The sequence below is a fragment of the Manacus candei genome, unplaced genomic scaffold (genome assembly GCF_025592945.1).
Source record: "Manacus candei isolate 608988 ecotype Guabito, Panama unplaced genomic scaffold, ASM2559294v1 h1tg000056l, whole genome shotgun sequence".
In the NCBI taxonomy this organism is placed as follows: Eukaryota; Metazoa; Chordata; class Aves; order Passeriformes; family Pipridae; genus Manacus; species Manacus candei.
Genome location: NW_026138104.1, coordinates 10389348 through 10412237, shown reverse-complemented (window position 1 = coordinate 10412237; position 22890 = coordinate 10389348). Strand labels below are relative to the sequence as shown.

The following is a 22890-nucleotide window of genomic DNA, read 5'->3' as shown; positions in this document are numbered from 1 at the left end:
AAGAGAAAGTAAGTGGTCAGTGAGGAGCTCTGAATCACTGGAGAAAAACATGTAGTTCTGCTTTAGTAACAGTGCAAAATCCCAGTTTGGGGAATCTATTTCAATTAACCTGGAAATCTGTAAGTGAGGCACTGTGGCTCACTGGCAGTTTGACCATTCTGTCACATATTCCAAGAGCAGCTGGTCAGAATGTATATTCAGATGTGCTGCAAACTTAAGCAGCATCCCAATGTCCCAAGACTTTTGGCAGTAGCATGCAACTGAGTTGCAAGGAGCCCTGTCACGGGTCTCCAAATTCCCACCAGTACAGGATTAGGAACTGACAGAGGGGTTGAAAAAAGACAAGGAAAGATGAGGTGCGTGCAAAACAATACTTGAGTTCTTCGCAACCAAGGTGACTGCCAGAAATGTCTGAGAGCCAAATCGAGAGTGAGTTTTACAGTGTTCCTGTGTCTAGTTCTTTATTCAGAAAAAGAATATAGAGTCATTAAGAAATAAAAGGTTTTCCTTCTCATTTCTTTGGTTAAAGATCAAAATTAGAAATATGATGTTCCTTTTAAGGAATGATTCAGCCTTGCACTCGTTGCTCCTCCCAGGTAGTAAGGTGGGGACCACACTAAGTAAAGGAGAAGTAGCAGAAATTTGGATAGAAGGGTATTATTCTGTGTTGAGCTGCTTCTGTGGCATCAGTATGCCAGTCCTTCTAGGTGTGTGAGGGATTTATAGTTAAAAGGAAGAAGAAGTAGACAGACATTCTCATTCAGATTGCAGTCTGCTTAAATTTTGTTACTGAATTAAAATAATTCTTTGAGTTCAACAAGTCTTGTTTGGTCTGCATGTTTCATGGCAGAGGGGGCAGTACAAGAAAGGGCTGAAAGGCCATCTAGTTCAAATTATCACAAAAGGATAAAATGTCATACACTGGAAGTCTGTGAAAAGCATTCTGATATCAAAACCTAAAAATGCTTTCAGTTCTAATAAAGTAAATTGGAAGTGTGAACTCCATAGTTGACAGGCCAGCAAACCTGATCGGTGAGCTTGTGGGGTATTAATAGAAGCTCAAGGGAAACTGGATCTTTTGTTACTTAATTAGATGATGCCGTTGGTTTTGCTGCCTCTAGTTCTATTGTCATTGAGGGATTACACTATACAGTTGCATTAACTTTTTCTCTCTCACTGCACTGTGGGAAGGTGCTGTTTTAAGTGAGTTTGGTTGTGCAAATCTTTTTGACAGTGTGTGTATTTTGAATTATAGATATGAATGAACACAGCTCCCGAAGCCATAGTATTTTTCTTATTAATGTAAAACAAGAGAATACTCAAACAGAACAGAAACTAAGTGGAAAACTTTACCTTGTGGACTTGGCAGGTAGTGAGAAGGTAATTATAAGTTTCTTTTTCTACTCTGAAAAGCTTTTTTTCTTTTCAATCAAGTATTTTACATTAGTGTAATACTGATTATTCAATTGTCATCTCTGAGGTGTTAATTTTGACTTTAAAATGTGGTTTCTGAGTCCTAGGCTGAGTTGGCTGTTAGATACTAACACTTTAAGCTGATCTGCATTTCTGCAGTGAGAGTTTGTAAATATGGACTAGGGTGGGGAAATAGGGTAGAGTTGAATTTTGGTATCTGAGAGCACAAAAAACGTCTACAGGTGTGTGGGTTAGTCAGGTACTGGAATAAAGAGTTCTATAGGTGTGGAATATCTGAATTTTCTCATATAGAGATACCAAGTTTCTTAACTTGAAATTCTGATTAACACTGGTTAAAATGACGGCTTGCTTTCCTATGTGAGTGGCTTAAAGCATGGAAAGAAATATGTACTGTAATTACCCTTTCAAGAGTTGGATTTTTGACATTCTTTTCATCTTTGCTTCTGGGTTTATCCCTGTCTTTGTCTTCAGTTTTTTTCATTTGTTTCTGCTGGCTGTTGTCTTTCCTTACATCACTGTTCTATGACCTTATTGTTGTCTCTGATCCTGTGTTTATTCTGAAACATCCTTCTTTAATTATAGTCTTTTTTGCCTTTTAAGGACTGGGTTGCAGATCTCTTTTCTCTGTAGTTCCTTTCACTGTTTATTTCAAACTTTACTTTTGTGTGTTTCCCCAGTCTTTTTGAAATACGTGAAGTTGCCAATGTCATGTCTTGAGTTGATTTAAACACAGGGAAATAGAATTGTTTAGTTGTAGTCATGATCACAGCCTGGTGAAAATAGTAAAGGGGAGGTTATAGAACTGTTAGTCAAATTATGGCCTTGAGGCAGAAGAGCTAAAGTAAATAGAATAGTGTCAGGTTAGATTTTTTTTCACATTTCTAGTGGTATCTGCTTAAGTTCCTAGATCACTCATGTAGGTCAGATTCAGACTCTGAAATCTATTCTCATAAATTTCTGCTAATGAAGACTGTTATGTTTTCCAGGGGTAGTGGTGGTATGTGGTTTGGGTTTTGTAGTTTGTTTTTTATGGTTTGCTTTTTTGGGGGATATAGTGGTGGTTTAGTTTTAAGGGTAACCTCATAATGCTGTTTTACTTTTAAGGAATTCAGTCTTTTTGACAAACTTCAAACTACTTTTGAAGTTGTTCATTTGACAGGAGTTTTTAACTGTAGGTTTATCTTCTATAAAGAGGCCTCCTTTGCAAGGAGAAAATTCACTTCAGTGTAAAATATCAGGAACATCTTCAAACACTGACTTTTGAATGAGAAATTGATAATGAATCAGGGAAAGAGTATGAGAAAGAGTTTACTTATTCTAATGCAACTTACTTATGAGCATTTCTTAAAGTCAGGGAGACTGACTTAAAACTCAAGTAATTTTTCCACTTTTATCTTAAACACAAAAGATGTTTTTTGAAGATGCATTTAATAATGCACTGAAATATTGTATAGGTTAGTAAAACTGGAGCAGAAGGTGCTGTCCTGGATGAGGCCAAGAACATCAACAAGTCTTTGTCTGCTCTTGGAAATGTTATCTCGGCACTGGCTGAAAGCAGTGTAAGTGTCCTCTTTTGTACTTTTATACTTGAAGGTTAAAGGTTTGCATCTTTGAATATGATATTACACAGAAATTCCTACCAATCTCTGTGATATACCTGGAGTCTTTTAAACTACTCCAGTTGCATCAGTGCATTGGAGATGGCCATTGGTCTTGTACTGTGTTGACAGTGAAGATTAATAAGTTACATTTAATGCTGAGGGATCCAAACATCATACTGAAAGTCTTCCTGGGCTCTAAAAGTTGCCAAACATAGAAGTACAATTTTGTCATCCTGTGCATCTTCAGTCCTACTATTTATGAATTAAAGTAGGATTTGATGTCTAATGAAGTTACACCTAGCAAAAGCATAACTCACATTTCAACAAATTAAATGTGTCTGAGAAACCATGACTGATCATTTAACCATTTTCTTGGTAGACGTATGTTCCATATCGTGATAGCAAAATGACCAGAATCCTTCAAGATTCACTAGGGGGTAATTGCAGAACCACTATTGTTATTTGCTGTTCTCCATCTTCTTACAATGAATCTGAAACTAAATCTACTCTTCTGTTTGGCCAAAGGTGAGTAAATGACTTATTAGAAATAAATGCAGAATGAGAAATAAGCAAGTTACTCCATTAAGATTCCTCAACCAAATTAATTAGAATGTTTACTTTCTTTCTGTCATTTTTTGTTGTATTTATGGCTAAGTGTTGTGATCTACCTTATCTCATATTATATAAAAATCCTTAAATTGGGCAGGATCCTCAAGACTGCATTTCCAGGAGGACAGCATATAGTTTGGTTCAAAATGTGGTTTAATATATAATTTTGGAGGGTAATAAGTACCTTTTTTTTTTTTTCCCCTAAGTGGAAGAGGAAGGAAGGAGTTCACTCCTGTTAAGTTGAATCTTTTATTTACCAGGGGAGCCTGTCCTCATCTAGCATTCCAGTAACATTTGAGTTAATACTTGTAAATTCCTGTGTCATTTGTAACTGAATTTTTAAGTACCCATTTCACATTTGGTGTTCTGTTAGGTAGCTCTTTGTCATTCTACTGTTAATGTTACCTTGTTATACTCCAGTTTCTGACCACTTGATTGAATCACTGCATTTTCTGGAGCACATTACAAAAGCAGTCAGTGTTTTGCTAGTCCATCTGATCTTTGATGTTAGTGTACCTCTTCTACTCTAGTTCAAAAAGATAGTTTTGTACTGGTTTTCTCTGATAAGCTTTGTATTTTGGAAAGTAGACTAGATGAATTCAGAAGTTCTTAGAAATCTGGCAGAATATGAATAGTTAGTGAGTGTGGAGTAATCACTGCATTCTGCAACAGTGAAGGTTTTTGGTCTTCTTTTAGAAGGTAGGAAGTCTTTTCTCTTTAGTATTTATTGAATGAGCTGCTGGAAAGTGTCTTCTGGCTGCAGCTGTGTAGTTTCACTGCCTTGTGCTCTTGACTTCTTCAGGAGTTAACAGAGTACACTTCTGTCTCAACCACCATAGTTACTCCAGTATAGTGATTCAACCTTCTAGGGTTTTTCAAATTTATGCTGAAACCCTCAGCTGTAGTAACTGAAGGCTATGTAAATATCTCATGACCCAGTAAAAATATCCTGTGTCTTTTGCACTAAGACTTTGCAGAAAGATACTTACAGGGATTGTACTGTGGGGCTGGAGAAATGTTTGACTGCCATTAAGCTTTTTTCCTGTTCTGATCTCTTGGGGTGGGGTGTTTGGTAGCAGGAGACTATACAGGAAAACTACTGATATAAGTGATGTAGGGCACTAAAGTCAAAACCAGACATTAACTTCATGGATATGTTATTTGTGCCTGTAGTTTTGTCTCCAAAACTAATTGGCTAATTGGATGGGGTTCACCTGACTGAGTGTAGATAATCCCATCTGAAATTATCTAATTGGCTTGTAACACCTTTTTGGTTAGTGGAGATCTAGTAACTGGATTTTTTTGGTTGAAATGAGCTGTTTGTTAGGTAGGCCAGTTGGTTTGCACCCTAGAAGTATTATGCTCTCCGTTGTACAGCTAGATGTGAATACTATCCTTTGTTCAAAGTTGTGCACAACTATCCTGACCTGAATTCTTTCAGGTGAAGGTATGCAGCCGAATTTTTCCAACTCAATCAGCTTGAGATTTTTCAGCCTTCTCAAAGTTTGTTGTGTTGCTCTGTCCATTAACAGTTGTATCAATTGAATTGAAAGAATAGTGACTTGACAGGGAGTAGAAATAAACTTTTGGAAGAGGTGGGAATGTTTACACTTTCACCAGTGATCCGTGGAAATTTTATTTAATAACCTTTGATTCCTCTCTTTAAAAATGAAGCTTCAGAGGTTTTTGCCTTTTCTGTGTAGAGCGAAGACCATTAAGAACACAGTTTGTGTCAACGTGGAGCTCACAGCAGAACAGTGGAAGAAAAAGTACGAGAAGGAAAAGGAGAAAAACAAGACTCTGCGTAACACCATCCAGTGGCTGGAGAACGAACTCAACAGGTGGCGGAATGGTGAGAAACAATTGGATTTTTATTATGCAAACTTTGGTCAAGACAACAGACACTGAATAAGTCCTAAGGATACCAAAAATAGCTAGGGGCGCTATGCAAGACAGTATTAAGAATATTAAATCTAGGATATTAAGTTGACTTTTGAACTTCATGCTTTTCACTTTATTGCAACTGAAACAACTTCCAGTAATCTCGTAATGGCAAAAAGGTCTGAAAGTCTATTCATATTAGATTGTTCAATACTTGGTTTACTAGTAGAGCTAGAGTTACATTGTAAAATTCTTATTTTGGGAGAGAAAAAACTGCTTTTAATTGTAAGTGCAGAAACTGAGTTAAATGTTTCCTCTAGTTTGATTTTCTAATTCAAATCAATATCATAGGATCCTACCCTCATTTAAAACTCAAACATGCTAATAGGCAAAAAAACCACCCAAAACTGCTGACAGTGCAGGATATATGCCTGTTCATTCTTCCTGAATAATTAACTTCTTATCAATTGAAGTTTCTGCAAAATGCAAGTTAATAATGAAGCCATAAATTCAGGAAAAGAGTAACATAGGTCATAATTACAGGTGTATTCTGGAGTTTGGCAGCTATAGAAGATGATTTTGCAATCTTGTAGCCAACTGCACCACATCCTAATATAAATCTGAAAAAAATGGGTTCACTGAAATAAGTTTAGTAGGATGTGGGTGGGTTTTTTTGTTTTTTGAGGTGGTTTTTTTATTCTTTCATAGAGATAGTATGAGACCACACCCGAAATGTTAAGTACAGTTCTTTCAGAATATTGACACGAGATACTGGAGTGTTGGAAAGAGCCTGTGCTTTCCAAGGACTTCATAAAATGTTTTGAACAAAGCACTAAGGAATTTAGTTTAAAGAAGTGCCTCGATTAGCATGTGATATTTTTTTCTATGTGAAGTTAGTGTTCTCATCAGAAAAAACTTTATGAACATAAAAGATAAAACGGTAACTGAAAAAGTATTTTAAAGAAGCAAAGCAGTTTAAAAGTAAATATGGCTACCTAGCAGAACAGACTACCAAGGCAAAGAAAGGATTTTCTGTCTTCTGGGCAACTTCAGTGACTTTCTAGAAGATAAAGTTTGATGTAGCTCATAGCAGAGTAACTGGGTGAAATATAATGTTTTGTGGTAAGCGGGAAATAGTTTGGATGATCTAGGTCTGGTGTTTTGTTTGTTTGTTTGGGGGTTTTGGTTTTGTTTGTTTGGTTGGTTTGGTTTGTTTTTTTGTTTTTGCCAAGTAATCACATGAAGTCAATTGCTTATTAACTGTGGAGCAATACTGTTAGTAGGAAATATGTAATACTTCTCAAGGCTAACTTTGTAGAAGACACTTTATGGCTGACTGTACTAAAACTAAGTGTATTCTTTAAGGGGAGACTGTGCCAGTTGATGAACAGTTTGACAAGGAGAAGGCCAACCTGGAAGCTTTTGCAGTGGACAAGGATATTACTGTTATTAATGATAAACCAGCTACCACAATTGGAGTAACTGGCAATTTCACTGATGCTGAGAGAAGGAAATGTGAGGAAGAAATTGCCAAACTATATAAACAACTGGATGATAAGGTATGGTATTCTTATTTAATGTAAGACCTCTTGAAATTATATCTTGAACCATATTATTGTGTAATATTTAATTTGCCAGTATTCATTTCTTAGTTATACTTGTTTAAGTATTTGCTGAGAGTGCCTACTCTTAGTTCTGATTAAGAGAAATCAAAGTTGCCTTATCTGGTACTAAGTGAGTATCGTTTCTTAGTTGGAAAATAATGAGTAAGTGGGATAAAGAGTAATTTGAAGACAGCAATTTTTCCTTTGAGTGTTATGCTATTTTATTTGAATATAATATCAAATTTAAGCAGTAATATATTCGAAGAGAAAAAAATCTTTTAATTAAATCTTAATTGTTTCTTGAAAGTTAGAACAACTTGAAGAAGAGTTGCAAAAGCACAGGTATAAAACTTTTGTCTTGGAAGCATGGTGTGTTACATGTACATACCAGGTTAAGAGCTTACTGGATCAGGCAGTGAAATAAAAAGGATTTTTTTTTTACTTCAATTGCTTTCAGTTGTGTAATTGTCTCAGAATAGGGAAAAGTTAGATGCCAAACATCTGATGTCTCTTAGATTATTTTTTTCTGAGTGGTATTTGTCAATTTAATGAACACAGTCTTATTTCAACTGCAGGATGAAGAAATTAATCAGCAGAGCCAATTAGTAGAAAAACTGAAGACACAGATGTTGGATCAGGAAGAGGTGAGTTTTGCTCTTGCATCTTTATTTTTGTTTGTCTTTTCTTTAAAGAAACTGGAGGTGTTCTGAATGGGTCACAGTGACCAGGGAGAACGGCAGCTTAACTGCTGCACAGTAGTTCTCTTTTGTGCCTTATCTAAATGCTCTGCCTATTCATTCCTCCCACCTACACTGTACTAATCACTAAGCTTAAACCAGTTTGCTTGAATCTTAAGTATCCGTGAAGATTGAAAGAATTGAAGTATTTTATGCAAAGACAGCAGCAGTTGTTTTCCCCATGTAAAGTCAACAGTTTGTCAAAACTGAAGGTAACTTGATTTACTCTAAGAAATCTGTTGTAAGGTTTACTTTTGGTCACTTGCTGTACAGAGAGAGAAGGGAGAGGAGGGAAATGAAAAAGGAAGTATCTGTGTTTATTTCAGACCATACTTTCCAGAATACTCAAAACAATTTGTATGCACATGTTGCCAGAGATGTAACTTAATTAAATGGGGACAGATGCCTATTAATAATGAAAATGTTAATTTCATTTAGCCAAGATATTAGAAAAAATATTTCTCTACAGCACAAAGATTTAAAAAATAGTGATCCTTGTGTACATGGTAGGAAGGAAGTGGGTTGAGAACTCAGGAAGTTGAAGCTACTGTTTAATCTTATTTAAATAAATAAATTGGATTCTTTAGCAGCTGTATGCTTTGACTAGTTGTTCTTCAGCAGCTAATGGTATTAAAATACTGGAAGTTTAGTCCCTAGCCTGCTGACAATTTAATGAGTAGTGTTCACTGGCTTTTCTGAGAACTTGCTATATTCCATGTGCATTTCCAGTTGCTGTCCCTATGTGTCTTGATTTGTAATCACTTCCATTTTGAAGATACTGTAAAAGCTAAAAAACTGTGAATATAGACAGTAAATTTAATTATTCATTCTCACTGTATCTTTCCTTGGCATCCTTATTGCATGATGCAGTACCTTAAAAATGTAGATGTAAGCTATTTTAGTAGCTAAAAGCAGTAATAAAATTCAAGTTATACATGGAATTTTGTTCATGATTATTTGTTTTTGCAATTTTATTAAATCTCTGTTAATGTTTCAGCTTCTAGCATCAACCAGACGGGACCAAGACAACCTACAAGCAGAGTTGAATCGCCTTCAGGCTGAAAATGATGCCTCTAAAGAGGAAGTGAAAGAGGTGTTACAAGCCCTTGAAGAATTAGCTGTCAATTATGATCAGAAGTCTCAGGAAGTAGAAGACAAAGCAAAGGAATACGAACTGCTTAGTGATGAACTCAATCAAAAATCGGTATGAAATTGGGATAAGAAACTACTGACAGTCTTCAATGTGACTTGACCTTGTTAGCTCTTGTCTTTTTAGTGTCTGTGGTGTTTTACTACCTGAAGAGTGTTCAGAAATATCCTAGATGTCACAAGTTAACACTTTGACATGCTGGTGATCTGATTCAGTTTTTTTTGTCTTCCTGGTGCAGTTGGGGTAATCCTGACTTAAAAATCTGCTTCTTCCAACCTCAAAGTTGCAGTGAGCATGCTGCAGCTTTTCTGGAAAGGAATGTGTATTTGCCTGCTGTATTTATGGCATGTGAAATAATTTACCTTTATGCCTTGAAAAATAAGCAGTTCTGTTTACTTTCTGAAAGGAGTAGTTAAGAACACTGAGGAGATATTCCAGAGGATAGCCCTGGTTAAAATACAGATGCAGCATCAGCCCACAGGGTTAATACCATACACCTCCTTACATACCTGCAAAGTTTCTGAACTGACTGATAGTTAGTTGGCAGACTTCAGTCAGTTTTAGACAGTTAATACTCCCTTACTATCCTAAAATTCTAAGTACTGGAAAGAATCAGCATGTTTGCTAGCATTGCAGACAGTATGTGGTGGCACAACTCCCGTTCTTCTCTTGAAGATGAAATTTGAGTGTGTCTGGGTCTTCTAGTGAATGTGTCTTTCAATTTTCAGTTAGTAAGATTTGACTTGATAGAAAACTGACTCTAAGGTTGAAGTTCACAAGATCACGAAACTTCTCTTTAAATTTCTAAGTGTTCTGAGCTGAGTAATCTGTGTTGGTAACTTCATTACCTGAAGGTTGGCTAAAAGTCAGAGAATCTTTGGTCGTCTTATGAGCAGCATTTAAAATTTGGTGGAGTAGGCTTGCTCTGTGTATGTATGATACTGAAGTGTGTGTTTAGGTTTTTTGTTTGCATCTCAGACTTACTGAAAAACTACTCTAGATTGTGTTGTGTATGAACTCTAGTGGATGCAGTTTTTTGCTTTGCAAATAGGAAAGAGTTACGAGCTCTGCAGGCAAATAAATTGTTTTCCTTTACCAAAATATGGTGAAAAGTGTTTGGACTTGCTGTCCATGTACCTTTTTTCTGTAAACACAATTCTCTGCAATATCTAATTGTATATAACTCTGAATGCTGTCTAACAATGTGGACACTAATTTTATTGCAGAGTTGGAAGATTATATTTTGTGAGCTAAAGGTCTCTGTCCGCAGTACTTTTTAGTTCTTTTGGAAGAAATGCTGTCACTCTGTAAATAGTGTGAAACTAGTTCCAAAAGCAAGAGTGTGTTTTGTTTATTAAAGGGTAACTTTTTTTACTGTAGGTCACTTTAGCCAGTATAGATGCAGAGCTTCAGAAACTTAAAGAAATGACCAACCATCAGAAGAAACGAGCAACAGAAATGATGGCCTCCTTACTGAAAGATCTTGCAGAGATAGGAATTGCAGTAGGAAACAATGATGTCAAGGTAAGGATTTATCAGTGCTTTCTTTAATGCCATGTATTAAACACATTCATTGTGGATAGGTGGGGTCATTTTCTTAGTGTGGTAAAAATTACCACCATAGGAAGTCTTACATATATTAATAATTTGGGCATAAGCTTATCCATTCCTTATACTGTGACTTAATTGGGTCCCAGACAGAATTTGATTATGCAAAGCCAAGGAAGAGCAGGCAAGATATTTTTCTGAAGCAGTGTTCTGCTCTTGTAAAACTGCTGTGTGAAGTGGTCTTAATCAACAGCGTTGTCTTAGAAATGTAATACTGACCTACAGTGACAATCAGGATGATACTTAAATAAAAAATGGAATGAGGAAATGAAATGAAAGAGAAATCTAGAGGATCACTGCAGGGCCAGAATGGAAACAGTATTAGAAATCAGTAGTGAACTGTATTTCCCTCTTCAGGCAACTCATTACCTTAGCACAAACCTCTAAATCATCTCTCAGAAAACTTAAACACCAAAATGTTAGGAGTGGGTTTTCTTTTAAGATCTGTGATTATCTGTTGAGGTGGGGGATGTGTTCTGGGCATTAAGTTGCTCCAGTGCACCTTTAGTTCCATTCTGTTATCTGAGCTTTCTACATGTACCATTTTACACTTTTCAGCAGCCCGAGGGAACTGGCATGATAGATGAAGAATTCACAGTTGCAAGACTGTACATTAGCAAAATGAAATCAGAAGTAAAAACAATGGTAAAACGATGCAAACAGTTAGAAGGCACACAAGCTGAGAGCAATAAGAAAATGGAAGAAAACGAAAAGGAGTTGGCTGCCTGCCAGCTCCGGATCTCACAGGTAAATGTTCCTCTGCAGTATACTTCCTAAATGTTCTTTAAAAATTAAATTCATTAACCTATGAGGGGAAAAAAAGTTGCAGTTTCTTTTTGACTCCTAACAAAGCACATTGTGAGTGAACAGCGACAGGATTCAGCTTTTTCCTCTTTTCAGTTTGGATGCTTCTGAGTAGTTCTGAGTGTGACAGGATGTCAGAATTTCTGCACTCTATCTGTAACCTGATAATGCTTTTGCAGCACTTGTATTAAATACTAGAATCCCTGTTTTCTTCATCACCAGATCCTTTACAAATACAAGTCTTACAGAAGCAGTGGCTAGTGAGCACTTTGCCTGCTAATGCTTCCAGTTGGAAGTGGGAGAGGTAATAATAGCACAGTAAAATTACAGGAGGCTTGTGTAGCAGGTTAAATTTACTTCTAATGCAAGCAAGGCCATTTTATTGTGATTATTAGAAAAGATCAGTAATGTGACCCCTAACACTTCTGAAAATTGTGATCCACATACGCAGTTTTACATTCCTGTATTATGTTTTACATATGGATGATCATCTTTTTTTAAATCAGGAGATGCAGATTTCAGTGCAATCTTTTAAATACAGTGGGCCTCTGATAGTATTTAACATTCAAAACATCTCTTCTCCCAGCCAAAAATATATTTCTTTCCAATCCAGAATAAAGATGTTATTTTATAGGCTATGTTGCAGATCTACTTGAGTAGTCATATTCTTCTTAGAGTTTTTAGTTGGTACCATTTTTGTTTTGAGATGAGGTTACTTCTTGTTTAAAAAGAAGTATGAATCATTTATGCAGATGTAATTCCATGATACCTGGTTCCAAAGTAAATGAATCTTTTCATCCCACAAGCACGAAGCCAAGATCAAGTCCTTGACTGAATATCTTCAGAACGTGGAACAGAAGAAGAGGCAGCTGGAAGAATCTGTGGATTCCCTTAATGAAGAATTAGTTCAACTCCGAGCACAGGGTAGGACTTGCTTCCCTACACCCCACCCACCACCCTCACCATTTTAAGTATATAGTGATAAATAGGGATTTTCTTTGTTTAGATTGAAGGGTAGAGCTATAGAAAGGCTTTTTCCTACTCAACATGGAGAGTTAATCAATGCAAAAACATATTTGTTGTTTGAAAGAACTGCTATGGAGAGGATTAAATTGAGGATGTTACTGATTTAATTGATCTTTGTGGTGGGAGGGGTCTTTTTCCAAATTTTAAGGTCTTGCCAAGGGAAGGGGAAATTAACTCCATCATCCATAGCATTGCCTAGTTGCCTGGCTGAAATGTGTTTTCTCTGTCCCTACTAGAAAAGGTCCATGAGATGGAGAAAGAGCACTTAAATAAAGTTCAGACTGCAAATGAAGTCAAGGTAAGTTAAATTCATTGTCTAAACTAAAAAAAACAAACCAACCCAGATCCCCCACAAAGTGAAGTCTGGTGGCAATTCAAAGCATTTAATACATTGTTTTTTTTCCTAATAGCAAGCTGTGGAGCAGCAAATTCAGAGCCATCGTGAGACACATCAGAAACAAATCAGTAGCCTAAGAGATGAAGTTGATGCAAAGGAGAAGCTTATCACTGAACTTCAAGAGTAAGTGATTGCCATTATTTTAGTAGTGCCAAATGCTTCTGGACTGTGTGAGTACAGAAGCAAAATACAGTGTGAAGGAAGTGGCAAGGGTTTCCTCCAGCAATGTCTTTCTGTCTTGTGTTGTTACTGAATGTGTTGTCTGACAGTTTCACCTGATAAAATATTTACTTTCTGTCTTCAGCCAAAACCAGAAGATGATGCTTGAACAGGAACGTCTTAGAGTTGAGCATGAGAAGTTGAAAGCGACTGATCAGGAAAAAAGTAGAAAACTGCATGAACTTACGTAAGTGATGATGCATAAAACAAATGTGTGTGGCAACACTTATTCTATAAACTAGTGACCTGATATGATGAAATGGCTCTTGCTGTATAGGATGCCTATTAAAGAGAGGGATTCCAGGGCCTTCTTGAACTTAACTTTTTTAAAACCTTTGCATTGCCTGAATATTTAAAATTGGAAGTAACATTATAAAAGATATGAAGGCCACAACTATTTTTTGTTAATATGCTAAGGATTGGAGTAATTAACTTTTCAATTTGCAGATAAGTGTTGTATGATCAAAGACTGGAAGAGGCTTGTAACAGTTCCTTTATTCTTTTTTTGTTTCTTATGCATTTAAGTAGTTTGGTGGTTCTAACTGGCTTATTCTTAAAATGAAACAGTTGCATGCTTCATTGATTAATTGCATGGCAAATGACAGACCAGAAACAATGCAGATTTTTTTTTTTTAATTTAGAGTTATATAAGATGCCTGCAACTACTTTTCCAGAGAGGTCTTGAAAATGGATAGGATGCTGAGATATTGTTTAGAATTTTTTTATTACTTCAGATGTTTATTCATTTAACAGTGAGCTAGCAGTGGAACTGGCTGAGCGAGGAGATATTTTAAGAGGAAAAGAAGCTTTTTGGCTACTTAATAGAAACACTTCATTTTTGTGCAGTCCCTGGTGTTTCTATTCCAACCTTGAGTCATAAAACGAGAAATCCACATTTCGTGTTCTGTCATCTTAGTAACTGCAGTGTCTTATAGTTCTGAGAGAGAACATTTTTACTTGTGTAGAAAATGCTTTCATGTTGCCTGGGAAGACAGCAGCTCTGTACAGTGATAATCACTAGGTTACATACCTTTACACTGAGATTGTTGTTTATGATGCTGGCTTTGGCAAACATGCTGAGAGTTAAAACAAAACAAAGAAAAAATCCTTATCTGTCACATGATACTTACCATCTCTGCTGGTCAGAGCTGAGAACATTTTTAGGATAAGATCTCCCCAAATATTCACTCTGACTCTGAGAGTCTTGTCTTTTGTTATTATAGAAACTTTTATGCATCTGAATGTACTTGTTTGTATTTCTTCAATATTAAAAGTACTTCCCTCTTTTCCTCTTGCAACTCTTGCACTCCCAATCCATCCCATACGGATTTCTGAGCGTGATACCATCCATTGGTTACATCTTTAATTTAAGACTTCAGCTGAAATATGTTGTTTGTACCAGACAGTGTTTATTACCCTAGTTTCCTAAAACATTAAAGTTTCCAGTTTTGCTGGGATGTTTAGGATGACTTTATTGTCTTTCAGGGTCATGCAGGACAGACGGGAACAAGCACGACAAGATTTAAAGGGTTTGGAAGAGACTGTGGTAAGATACTCAGAATAAATTCCAAAGCAAATATCAATACTTGCCTTTTTTTTTTTTTTTCTTTCAGAGTTTGTTCGGGTTGTTTTGTTAACTTCTTATCCTTAACTGTAGGCAAAAGAACTTCAGACTCTTCACAATCTTCGGAAGCTGTTTGTTCAAGATCTGGCTACTAGAGTGAAAAAGGTAATGTGGTGCTGTAGTCAAACTTGTTGTTTCTGAGAACGCTGCATAACTTTCAGTTTAGAGCTAAATTAGGAATTGATGTTTATGCAGTGTAATTTTCTGGCTCAATTCTAATATGCAAGTTCAGATTTATACTCAGCCTCCTTTCTCCCTCCCCATGTTACTGCAGAGTGCCGAGATTGACTCAGATGATACAGGAGGCAGTGCTGCACAAAAACAGAAGATTTCCTTCCTTGAGAATAATCTTGAACAGCTTACAAAGGTTCACAAGCAGGTACAGTGCTTTTAAATTGAAGAATATCCAAGTTAGCACTTTTTTCACAGTATATCAGTCTCTGGGATTCTTGCCTGTCTCTTATGGAAGAAGGATGTAGAAGTACCTATGTTGGGTAGCAGGTTCTTCCACAGTAGCTGATTTTTCAAATAACAGTCTTATTGTCACTGAAGTATAGATTTACTAAAAGCTTAAGCAAAGTTAATATAGGAGTCCTACTGCTTTGCCTGTTTAGGGGTGGGAGGGTATTTAGTTAGCTCTCCCTATGAAGAGAGGGAGGTGCCAAGAAAACAATCAATTCTGGTTTTGTAGCTGGTACGTGATAATGCTGATCTTCGCTGTGAACTTCCTAAACTGGAGAAGCGACTTAGAGCTACAGCTGAAAGAGTTAAAGCTTTGGAGTCTGCACTGAAGGAAGCCAAAGAGAACGCTTCTCGTGATCGCAAGCGGTATCAGCAAGAAGTCGATCGTATAAAGGAGGCTGTGAGATCCAAGAACATGGCCAGAAGAGGACATTCTGCGCAAATTGGTTAGTAAAGAATCCCTTGTCCCCCAAAGCTTCATCTGTCCCCTTTTTTTCTTTTAACCTTTGTGCATATGTGGATCTTTCGGCCCTCACTGGAACTGCATGTGTGAACATGATGTACTTTCTACCATGAGTTACATTTCAGTTAATAGACCATAAGTGTGTGTAAGTTGTGCAGTGTGGTTGTTTGGCTTTTTATTTATTTTGAACGGCTCTGGGAAAGGCTTACCAACCTAGAATTCTAACCTGAATGTGTGTTGCATTTCCTAGAACAAAACAATACACTGAATGTGAGTCTTAATCTGTTGGAATGGAATTGGAATGATCTAATTTCTAAGACTGAGGAGGTATTTCAAGACAAGGAGAAAGATTAACCTGTAGAAACAACAACAAAATTGTCTTGATCTTTTGGAGGAGAGGGGCAGATGGAAACCTACAACATCCTAAGATCCTTAATTACCTTTTCAGTTCTTTGTTCCAAAATGTACAGTAGTCCACCACCCTCTCTAGGGACAAATACTGGAGAAGCAGAAAGGGGTAGCAAGGTGGTGGCAAGACAGTCATATTCCCTGGGTCCTCCACCTGCCATTACACTGTTAGATGCTGAGGAGCAAGAGAGTGTGTGACCTGTGGAGGACTTAACTGCATATTACATTTTAATTGTAAAACTGAAGGACTTCAGTAATCAATACCCTTCTCTTAAATGCTAATACAACTGAAATGAGTGTTGCAGTTAAATTTTGCTCGTATTCTGTAGGTCTGCAAAGAGCTGTTGCAAAATAGTTATAATTTTTTTCTTGGTCACACGAAGTGGCAGCTTGCAGACAGGTGCTTTTCTGTCTTACCTTTCTCTCGAGTGGTCTCCAAGAAAAGAAACAGAATTCTCTAGTGAGCTTACCAGAGGTACACAGCCTCTTTTGCATAAATGTCTAGATGGACTAGTCATGTACTGTAGATCAGCTTCCTATAAGGCAGAAATCAAGAAGTGTTTCTCTGATGCAGCTGCTACCTGCAGGTGCTTTATATCCCCTCTTGCCTGCTGAAACTTTAAATGCTTCTGTTTAGTATTACAGAACTTTGTAAAGTCATACCATTGTGCATGCTCTGTCAAGAGCTAAGTGCAAAACTGATTGAAAATACAGTTTATTAAGTGTATGCAGCTTGTGAATGACCTGTCAAAACTGCTGCGTTTTCACTTCAGTTATAGAGCAAATTTTATTTTTATGTGGTGGTAGGTTGACAAAGCAGTGTTATCTGTGGAGTAATTGGTATGCAGAACCACTTGCAGAGCAGAGTAGCTACTGACTTACCAATCAAACAGCTGTGGGAAGTACAGCCAGGTGTATAATGATTCCTTTCAGGAGCATAACCCTTGTGAGACCCTCTAGCATTGTGTCTTATTTGAGTTCTTATTGCCAAAAAGCAGAACTTTCACAGGGTAATACATTAGATGGAGCAGATAATTCATATGAATTTTTATCAGAAGCTTTGTGAGCTTTAATTCTAGTAGGAGCAACAAAAGCAAAACCTTTTCTATTTTCCAGGGCTTGTTGCAGTTGACACTAATCTGTTAGGTTCTCAGAATACCATCCCCTAAAGTTGTTTTCATATTCAAAGTGCATTCAATTGCACTTTGTGCAATTTGTGTGGATAATGTAAAATAAAATATCAGTAAATTTGAATAATCCAATGTACAATTGTGATGTACATATTTGTAAGCCATGTTTTTTTCCATGCAGCTAAGCCTATCCGTCCTGGCCAGCATCCAGCAGCTTCTCCGACTCATCCAAGTGCAATTCGTGGTGGAGGTGCGTTCACTCAGAACAGCCAGCCAGTTGTGCTGCGTGGAGGGGGACGGCAAGACAAAGTGTAAGTTTGTCTTGTAGGATTTTTTTAAATGTGTGATCAAACTACTTTGTACTAGGTTTATTGCAGTTTCATTTTGTGGCATAAAGTCACTTGGATAGTCAGATTAACTTCTCTTTTTTATAGAATTTTATAGTTAGTGGAACAGTATGCATGTCCATCTGATGAAGGATGCTGATGCTTTTCTTATAAAACTGGTGTTTGTTGTAAAGTGGTAGTTCTGGGGTTGTTCTGCTGGAATAGAACAAAACGTGAAAACAATCAGTTGGAGATAGTTACCAGTCACAGACAATACCTATTGTTAGGGAAAGGAGTGGACATATAAATTCTTTTGGCTTGCTATTATCTTTCTAAATATGGTTTCTTCAGGAAAACATTCAGTGATGAAGTAAAAATGACCCTATTCTTATATGTTATTTATTTGATTTTCTTACTGCTTCATGTGTCAGCGATTTGGAATTATATAACAGAAGAACTCATGTCTTCATCCAGTAAACTTAAAATGTTAGCCTAGCTAAAATGCAGTTACAGTAATTGAAATTAATATATACACTTATTAATCTCCAAAGTATCACTTCTTAATGTGCAGATCTCTAATCTCCAACGTAATTACACAGTGTGGTACTTGATATGCTGAAGTTGCTTTACAGAGTCACATATTTTTAGTTAATGTCTGCTCTATAGTTGGTCTGTTGCTCAGCTAACAGTAATGCTTCACTCTTCATTGTCATCTTCCCTTTTGAACGTGTCTATAAATGTCTTCTAGACATTCCCTTAGTTAAGGTTATCGGCATCTTCAGTTTGAAAGTACACCTAAAATGATTGTGGGGTGCTTGAATCCTGGGTGCTCCTATTCTGAAGGGCTCCAGAACAGCTTATGTTAAACTTGTTTCTATTAGTTTCTTTTTATTAGCTGATTGACTTTCCAAAGCTTTCTCTCCAATTTAGAGAAAATTAGGCTGTAGTACTAGTCAGGGTACCTGGTTCTGTTCAGTAATGTCTCTTAATAAGTACGAGGTTGAAGTGATGGGTACTTTAACTTTGAATAACACCTTGAATGACCAAGGAGCTGGCAGTTCATGGACTCTTGATCATTAACATGTTGAGAGTAATCTTTAGATAGCTACTTTGACTACAAAGGCAATCTAGCTCAACTGTCCAATGTAGAGACATTTAAAGGTATGATTGACCCAATTTATTTTAGTTGTCCTTATTACCATGAGTTTGCACATGCTCTGATGTTGCCTAGAATGCAAACTGAAAAGAACCTATTTAGTCTCATAGTTCAAGCTTTAGAAGACCAGATATAATCAGCGATAAATAGTTAAAATAGGAATTTGCATCTTGCTGTGAACAAGAGCTTTCACTGTTGCTCCTGGAGAATATAAATATGAGACTTGGCACTTTGACTTTTGGACTATGTGTAGGTAAATCATGAAGGAATGCAAAATGGCTAAGGTTTGTCTAGAATGTGTTTTTAACAAACAAACCAAAACATTCCCATGTAATATGCTCACATAATCAGTTGCAAAGCTTTCCTGTAATTCTGCTGATGTCATCATGTCCCCTATTGTGGTAGAGACGAGTAGAGTTTAGCACTTAAAGACGGGAGATTTGTAATTCATTTCTACTTTCCTATCTTATTCTTAGAGGAACCTGTCTCTTATGGAAGCAAAGGAACAAAACTTTTTGAACTTATTTTACTATTAAATATAAACTTGTTCTGAGCTTGAGAATACTCTGGTGGCCAGGATCATTTTTCTCTGTAGTAATGACTATACTTTTTTTGAGGATTAATACAGATTATAAGCACATGAACTTCTGATTAGAGAAGAACTTTGGGTAGAGTTGGAACACAACATACTGTTTAACTTTTGGAGACCACTATTTAACGAATTATTCTGGACACATTAAAGAAATACAGAGATGATAAATTAAAATCATTAATGCCAAATGATGTCTTAATTCCCATTCCATCTTTCCAAAATAGCAAAATCAAACCTTTGCAATAACTGGTGGGTGATATCCATGCAGTTGTCACTAGCCTGAAAAAGCAGCAACAGTCATGGAAAATGGAACTGGGTTATGAGTGGTTTCTCTCTGTAATGTTTACTCCATTAATGCCATCAAGATTGCACACCCAGTTGGTTTGTCATGCTGTAAATGCTTTGTGTTGAGAGATTCCTTATTTTAAAGTAAGTGTTTTATTAGCACTTATCTGAGTAGTCTAAGAACTGGGCTCTTAAATCTATGTAAATAGTGATATGGTCTACTGTAAATATAAGTCACTTGGCATTTTTGGCTTAACACTGTGATTTTTCTCATTTACAGTTGCTGAAAAGTAAATGCGGCGTGAGAAGTATCCGATATTGTGTAGAGGGAGTCATTCCATGACAATAATCTCTCCATTTGGGGACTGTAGGATTATTTTCTGAAAATGTATAAATTATACCTGGCCTGTACAGCTCTTCCCCCTTCTACAAATTCTGCTAACTGATTCCCAAAAAAAAAAAACTAGAGTGCAATTTTGGCGTCTTGAAAAATGACATGTTACTTAAAGTGTAGCTCTGCTTATTACACAGTTTGTCTTTCATGTCTTAAATTTAGTCTGCACTGTGCCAAGCTGAATGTATGTTGAGAAAATCTTAGTTCCAATTTTCTGGCTTAATTTGTGTACATCTTATTGTCTTAGGGAATGTGCAACAGTGTTTAAGTATACTTTCATTTTTACCACTTCACATAACACTACATGTCCCACTGAACTAGGGCGGCACTCTACATCACAGTTTTCTTTTGGAATGCTACACAGAGCATTGGAACTAAATCTATTTGTACAGTGTAAGAATACTGAAGTGCTTACGACAACTGCCACGAGGCACTGCGATCGTACACCACAGATCTCAAGAGTTCAGTATGAACACGGCTGTAAAACTGTTATCTGATTAAATGCCCGGTTATCGGGTGACTTAGAATTAAATATTGTACAGTAATAAGAGTAAACCTAAGTTTACAAAAAAGACTCTGGCAATGGATTATCCCATCTGTCCTGTTCCTGATTCTGCACACAGTACAGTCTGGTGGAGTGAAAACATTCTGCTTCATTATGATGAGCCTGTCTGTCCATTTGTCTGTATCTGTGACGGTTCACTTTCGCTGTTTGTAATAGCGAAATGGGCGCAATCTAAAATGTAACTTTATATTCCACTACATACAGTACTGGAATTTTTGGCTAAAATTTTAATTTTCAGTTAGAAAAATCTTTTTCAGCAACAGGCTAACGAATTCAGATACGTTAATAGAGGACACAACTTTTTAAAACTGGTGTATCTGGATATCCCAGAGACACGTTTAAAATAATAATAAAATAAAGTGCTACCCTGAATTGTATTTGTAATCCATTTGTAAGTAGGTATATGAAATGTCCAAAGTAGTAGTTGTTGAATATTTTTCTTCTCTTTGCAATAAAGTCCTGTAAAGTGGCTAACAAAATGAAACATGGGTTTTTTTGTTTTGTTTTGAGCTCCAGTACTCCCACTGAGCTGAATCCAGGGTTTAAAATTTTATAGTGTAATTTGCTTAACTTATTCATAGGGTTTAGCCACTATAATTTTTAGAACAGCCTTCTTCTATATAGAAACTGGCTACCAGGTCTTTGAGAGAGAAGGAACTTAATGTTACTGGAAGAATTCGGTGAGCTTTCCTGACCTGGTTGGTGGTACCACTTTTTGTTCTGGCTTGAATTTTTTTGCTGGGTATTCATTGGTTATTGTGGAAACAGTAGAAACTCTGCGACTGTTCAGACAGCAAATCACTTTCAACTTTTATATTTTAAATAGGCAAAATATTTATATTTTGATGGATTATAGTCAAATTTTAGACCTTAAACCACTTTTTTCTATTTCTACAGTAGTCTGAATTTTTAATAGTTTGATTTTTAAAAGTTGAGTGTATCAGTTGGAAATCTCACTGTTTTGGAGTTTTCAGCTTTTGAGACGGTTTTGTTCATTAGGGCTGCCAAACACTCCAAACTTACAGTTGTTTTAGAGCACGATTGAAGACAGCATACTGAGCAAAGAAAAATAAAGGAACAGCAAACTATTTTGAATTAAATTTCTCATAATGGAAACAGCACTGTCCATTATTTTTCTCAATGTTAACTACAGGTTTTCAGACCTTCATTTGTCAATGTGCAATCATAAAAACAAAACAACGCACTGAAATGAAGCAGGATTTTTTTCTCATGCCTGTGAGTGGGGGTTTCATTCCTGTAGGTAATTGTCATGGGTTTTGGTGCTGAAAATTGCTGTGTTTAAAAAATTAGATTAAATAGTAACTAGTGTGTAGCTCAGTGTACATCACCTTTTTATATTTAAACTTTTTTTTTTTATTTGAAACCTTTTATGACGTTTACCAAGAACTGCCTCTTAAAATGTAAAAAAATTAAAGAAACAAACACACAACTTTCTTTGCTTTCTGATTTGGCTGTCATGGGTCAGCCAGACAGAACAGTTACTGTATTTTGTAAATTAAAATATTCAGTCTATATGGGGAATGTTCAACACTGCTATTTCAACTTGCAGTCTTTGAATGGTTCTTATTTTTATGTTCCTCTAGATCATATTTTTAAAAGATGGTTTAGGATAGGAACTTGGTGAAATAATATTTATTTCTGGTGAACAACTAAATTATTTACATAACTTAAATGCTGACTCACTACTGTGTGTAACTCTAAATTTGACATGAGGACAAGTCTACCTGTGGAATATGATTTAACTTCAGTACACGTAAGATGCATTAAAACAATTGGTTTGGGGAAGACGCCATATAGTTTTAACTTACCTGCATGCTGTAAATGTATTTGTGTTTAAATAAAGAGAAGAAAAATCTTTGAACTTCTTTGTGCATTTATTCTATTTATTATCTCTACACCTGTTTCTTACATTGTCTCCATATAATGCTTTTCACTTCATAGGTTTCATGACCACTTTTGTCTTTGTAAATTGTGATCACTTGATGTCTCTTAACCTCATATCTGTGTTAGTTAATACAAGTAAGCTTTCCCCCACACAAATATCAATATTTAAATCTTAGTCATCAGAAGACTGTTCACAATAGAAAAAGAGACACAAGCCAAAAAATCCCAAACCAAAGAACAGGAAAAAAAAACCCTGATTGATGCTTATGGAAGTGTTAGACATCAGTTACAGCCATGGTCTATCAGACTTTGCACCCCTCTAGTCTGGGATTACTTTGATTTTCCCAAAGATACACTTGCTATGTAGTTGATTTTTTAATGGCTTCTCTTTGTTGTGGATGTTTTGGTTTGTGGTTGGTTTGGGTGGGGGTTTTTTGTTGTGTTTTTTTTTTGGGGGGGGGTGAGGTTTTTTGTTGGTTTTTTTTAATATCAACTGGTATATCCTGTTAA

General features: G+C 36.3%; 1 protein-coding gene across 2 annotated transcripts in view; it reads left to right on the top strand.

The window, feature by feature from the left end:
- The window catches only part of KIF5B (kinesin family member 5B), a 34546-nt gene extending 12189 nt beyond the window's left edge, over positions 1 to 22357 (top strand). The window contains exons 8-26 of one of the 2 annotated variants that reach the window (XM_051802324.1): positions 1256 to 1380; positions 2889 to 2993; positions 3415 to 3560; positions 5348 to 5496; positions 6891 to 7084; positions 7705 to 7773; positions 8864 to 9070; positions 10397 to 10540; positions 11186 to 11371; positions 12235 to 12352; positions 12691 to 12752; positions 12865 to 12974; positions 13156 to 13257; positions 14556 to 14616; positions 14728 to 14799; positions 14969 to 15073; positions 15386 to 15602; positions 17339 to 17468; positions 19797 to 22357. In XM_051802324.1, coding sequence (XP_051658284.1) covers positions 1256 to 1380; positions 2889 to 2993; positions 3415 to 3560; positions 5348 to 5496; positions 6891 to 7084; positions 7705 to 7773; positions 8864 to 9070; positions 10397 to 10540; positions 11186 to 11371; positions 12235 to 12352; positions 12691 to 12752; positions 12865 to 12974; positions 13156 to 13257; positions 14556 to 14616; positions 14728 to 14799; positions 14969 to 15073; positions 15386 to 15602; positions 17339 to 17468; positions 19797 to 19803 — 2309 coding nt within the window. In that variant the 3' untranslated portion in view covers positions 19804 to 22357. Of the gene's footprint in view, positions 1 to 1255; positions 1381 to 2888; positions 2994 to 3414; positions 3561 to 5347; positions 5497 to 6890; positions 7085 to 7704; positions 7774 to 8863; positions 9071 to 10396; positions 10541 to 11182; positions 11372 to 12234; positions 12353 to 12690; positions 12753 to 12864; positions 12975 to 13155; positions 13258 to 14555; positions 14617 to 14727; positions 14800 to 14968; positions 15074 to 15385; positions 15603 to 17338; positions 17469 to 19796 lie in introns of both variants that reach the window. The other variant, XM_051802323.1, reaches the window with a different exon arrangement.
- The last annotated feature ends 533 nt before the right edge of the window (positions 22358 to 22890 follow it).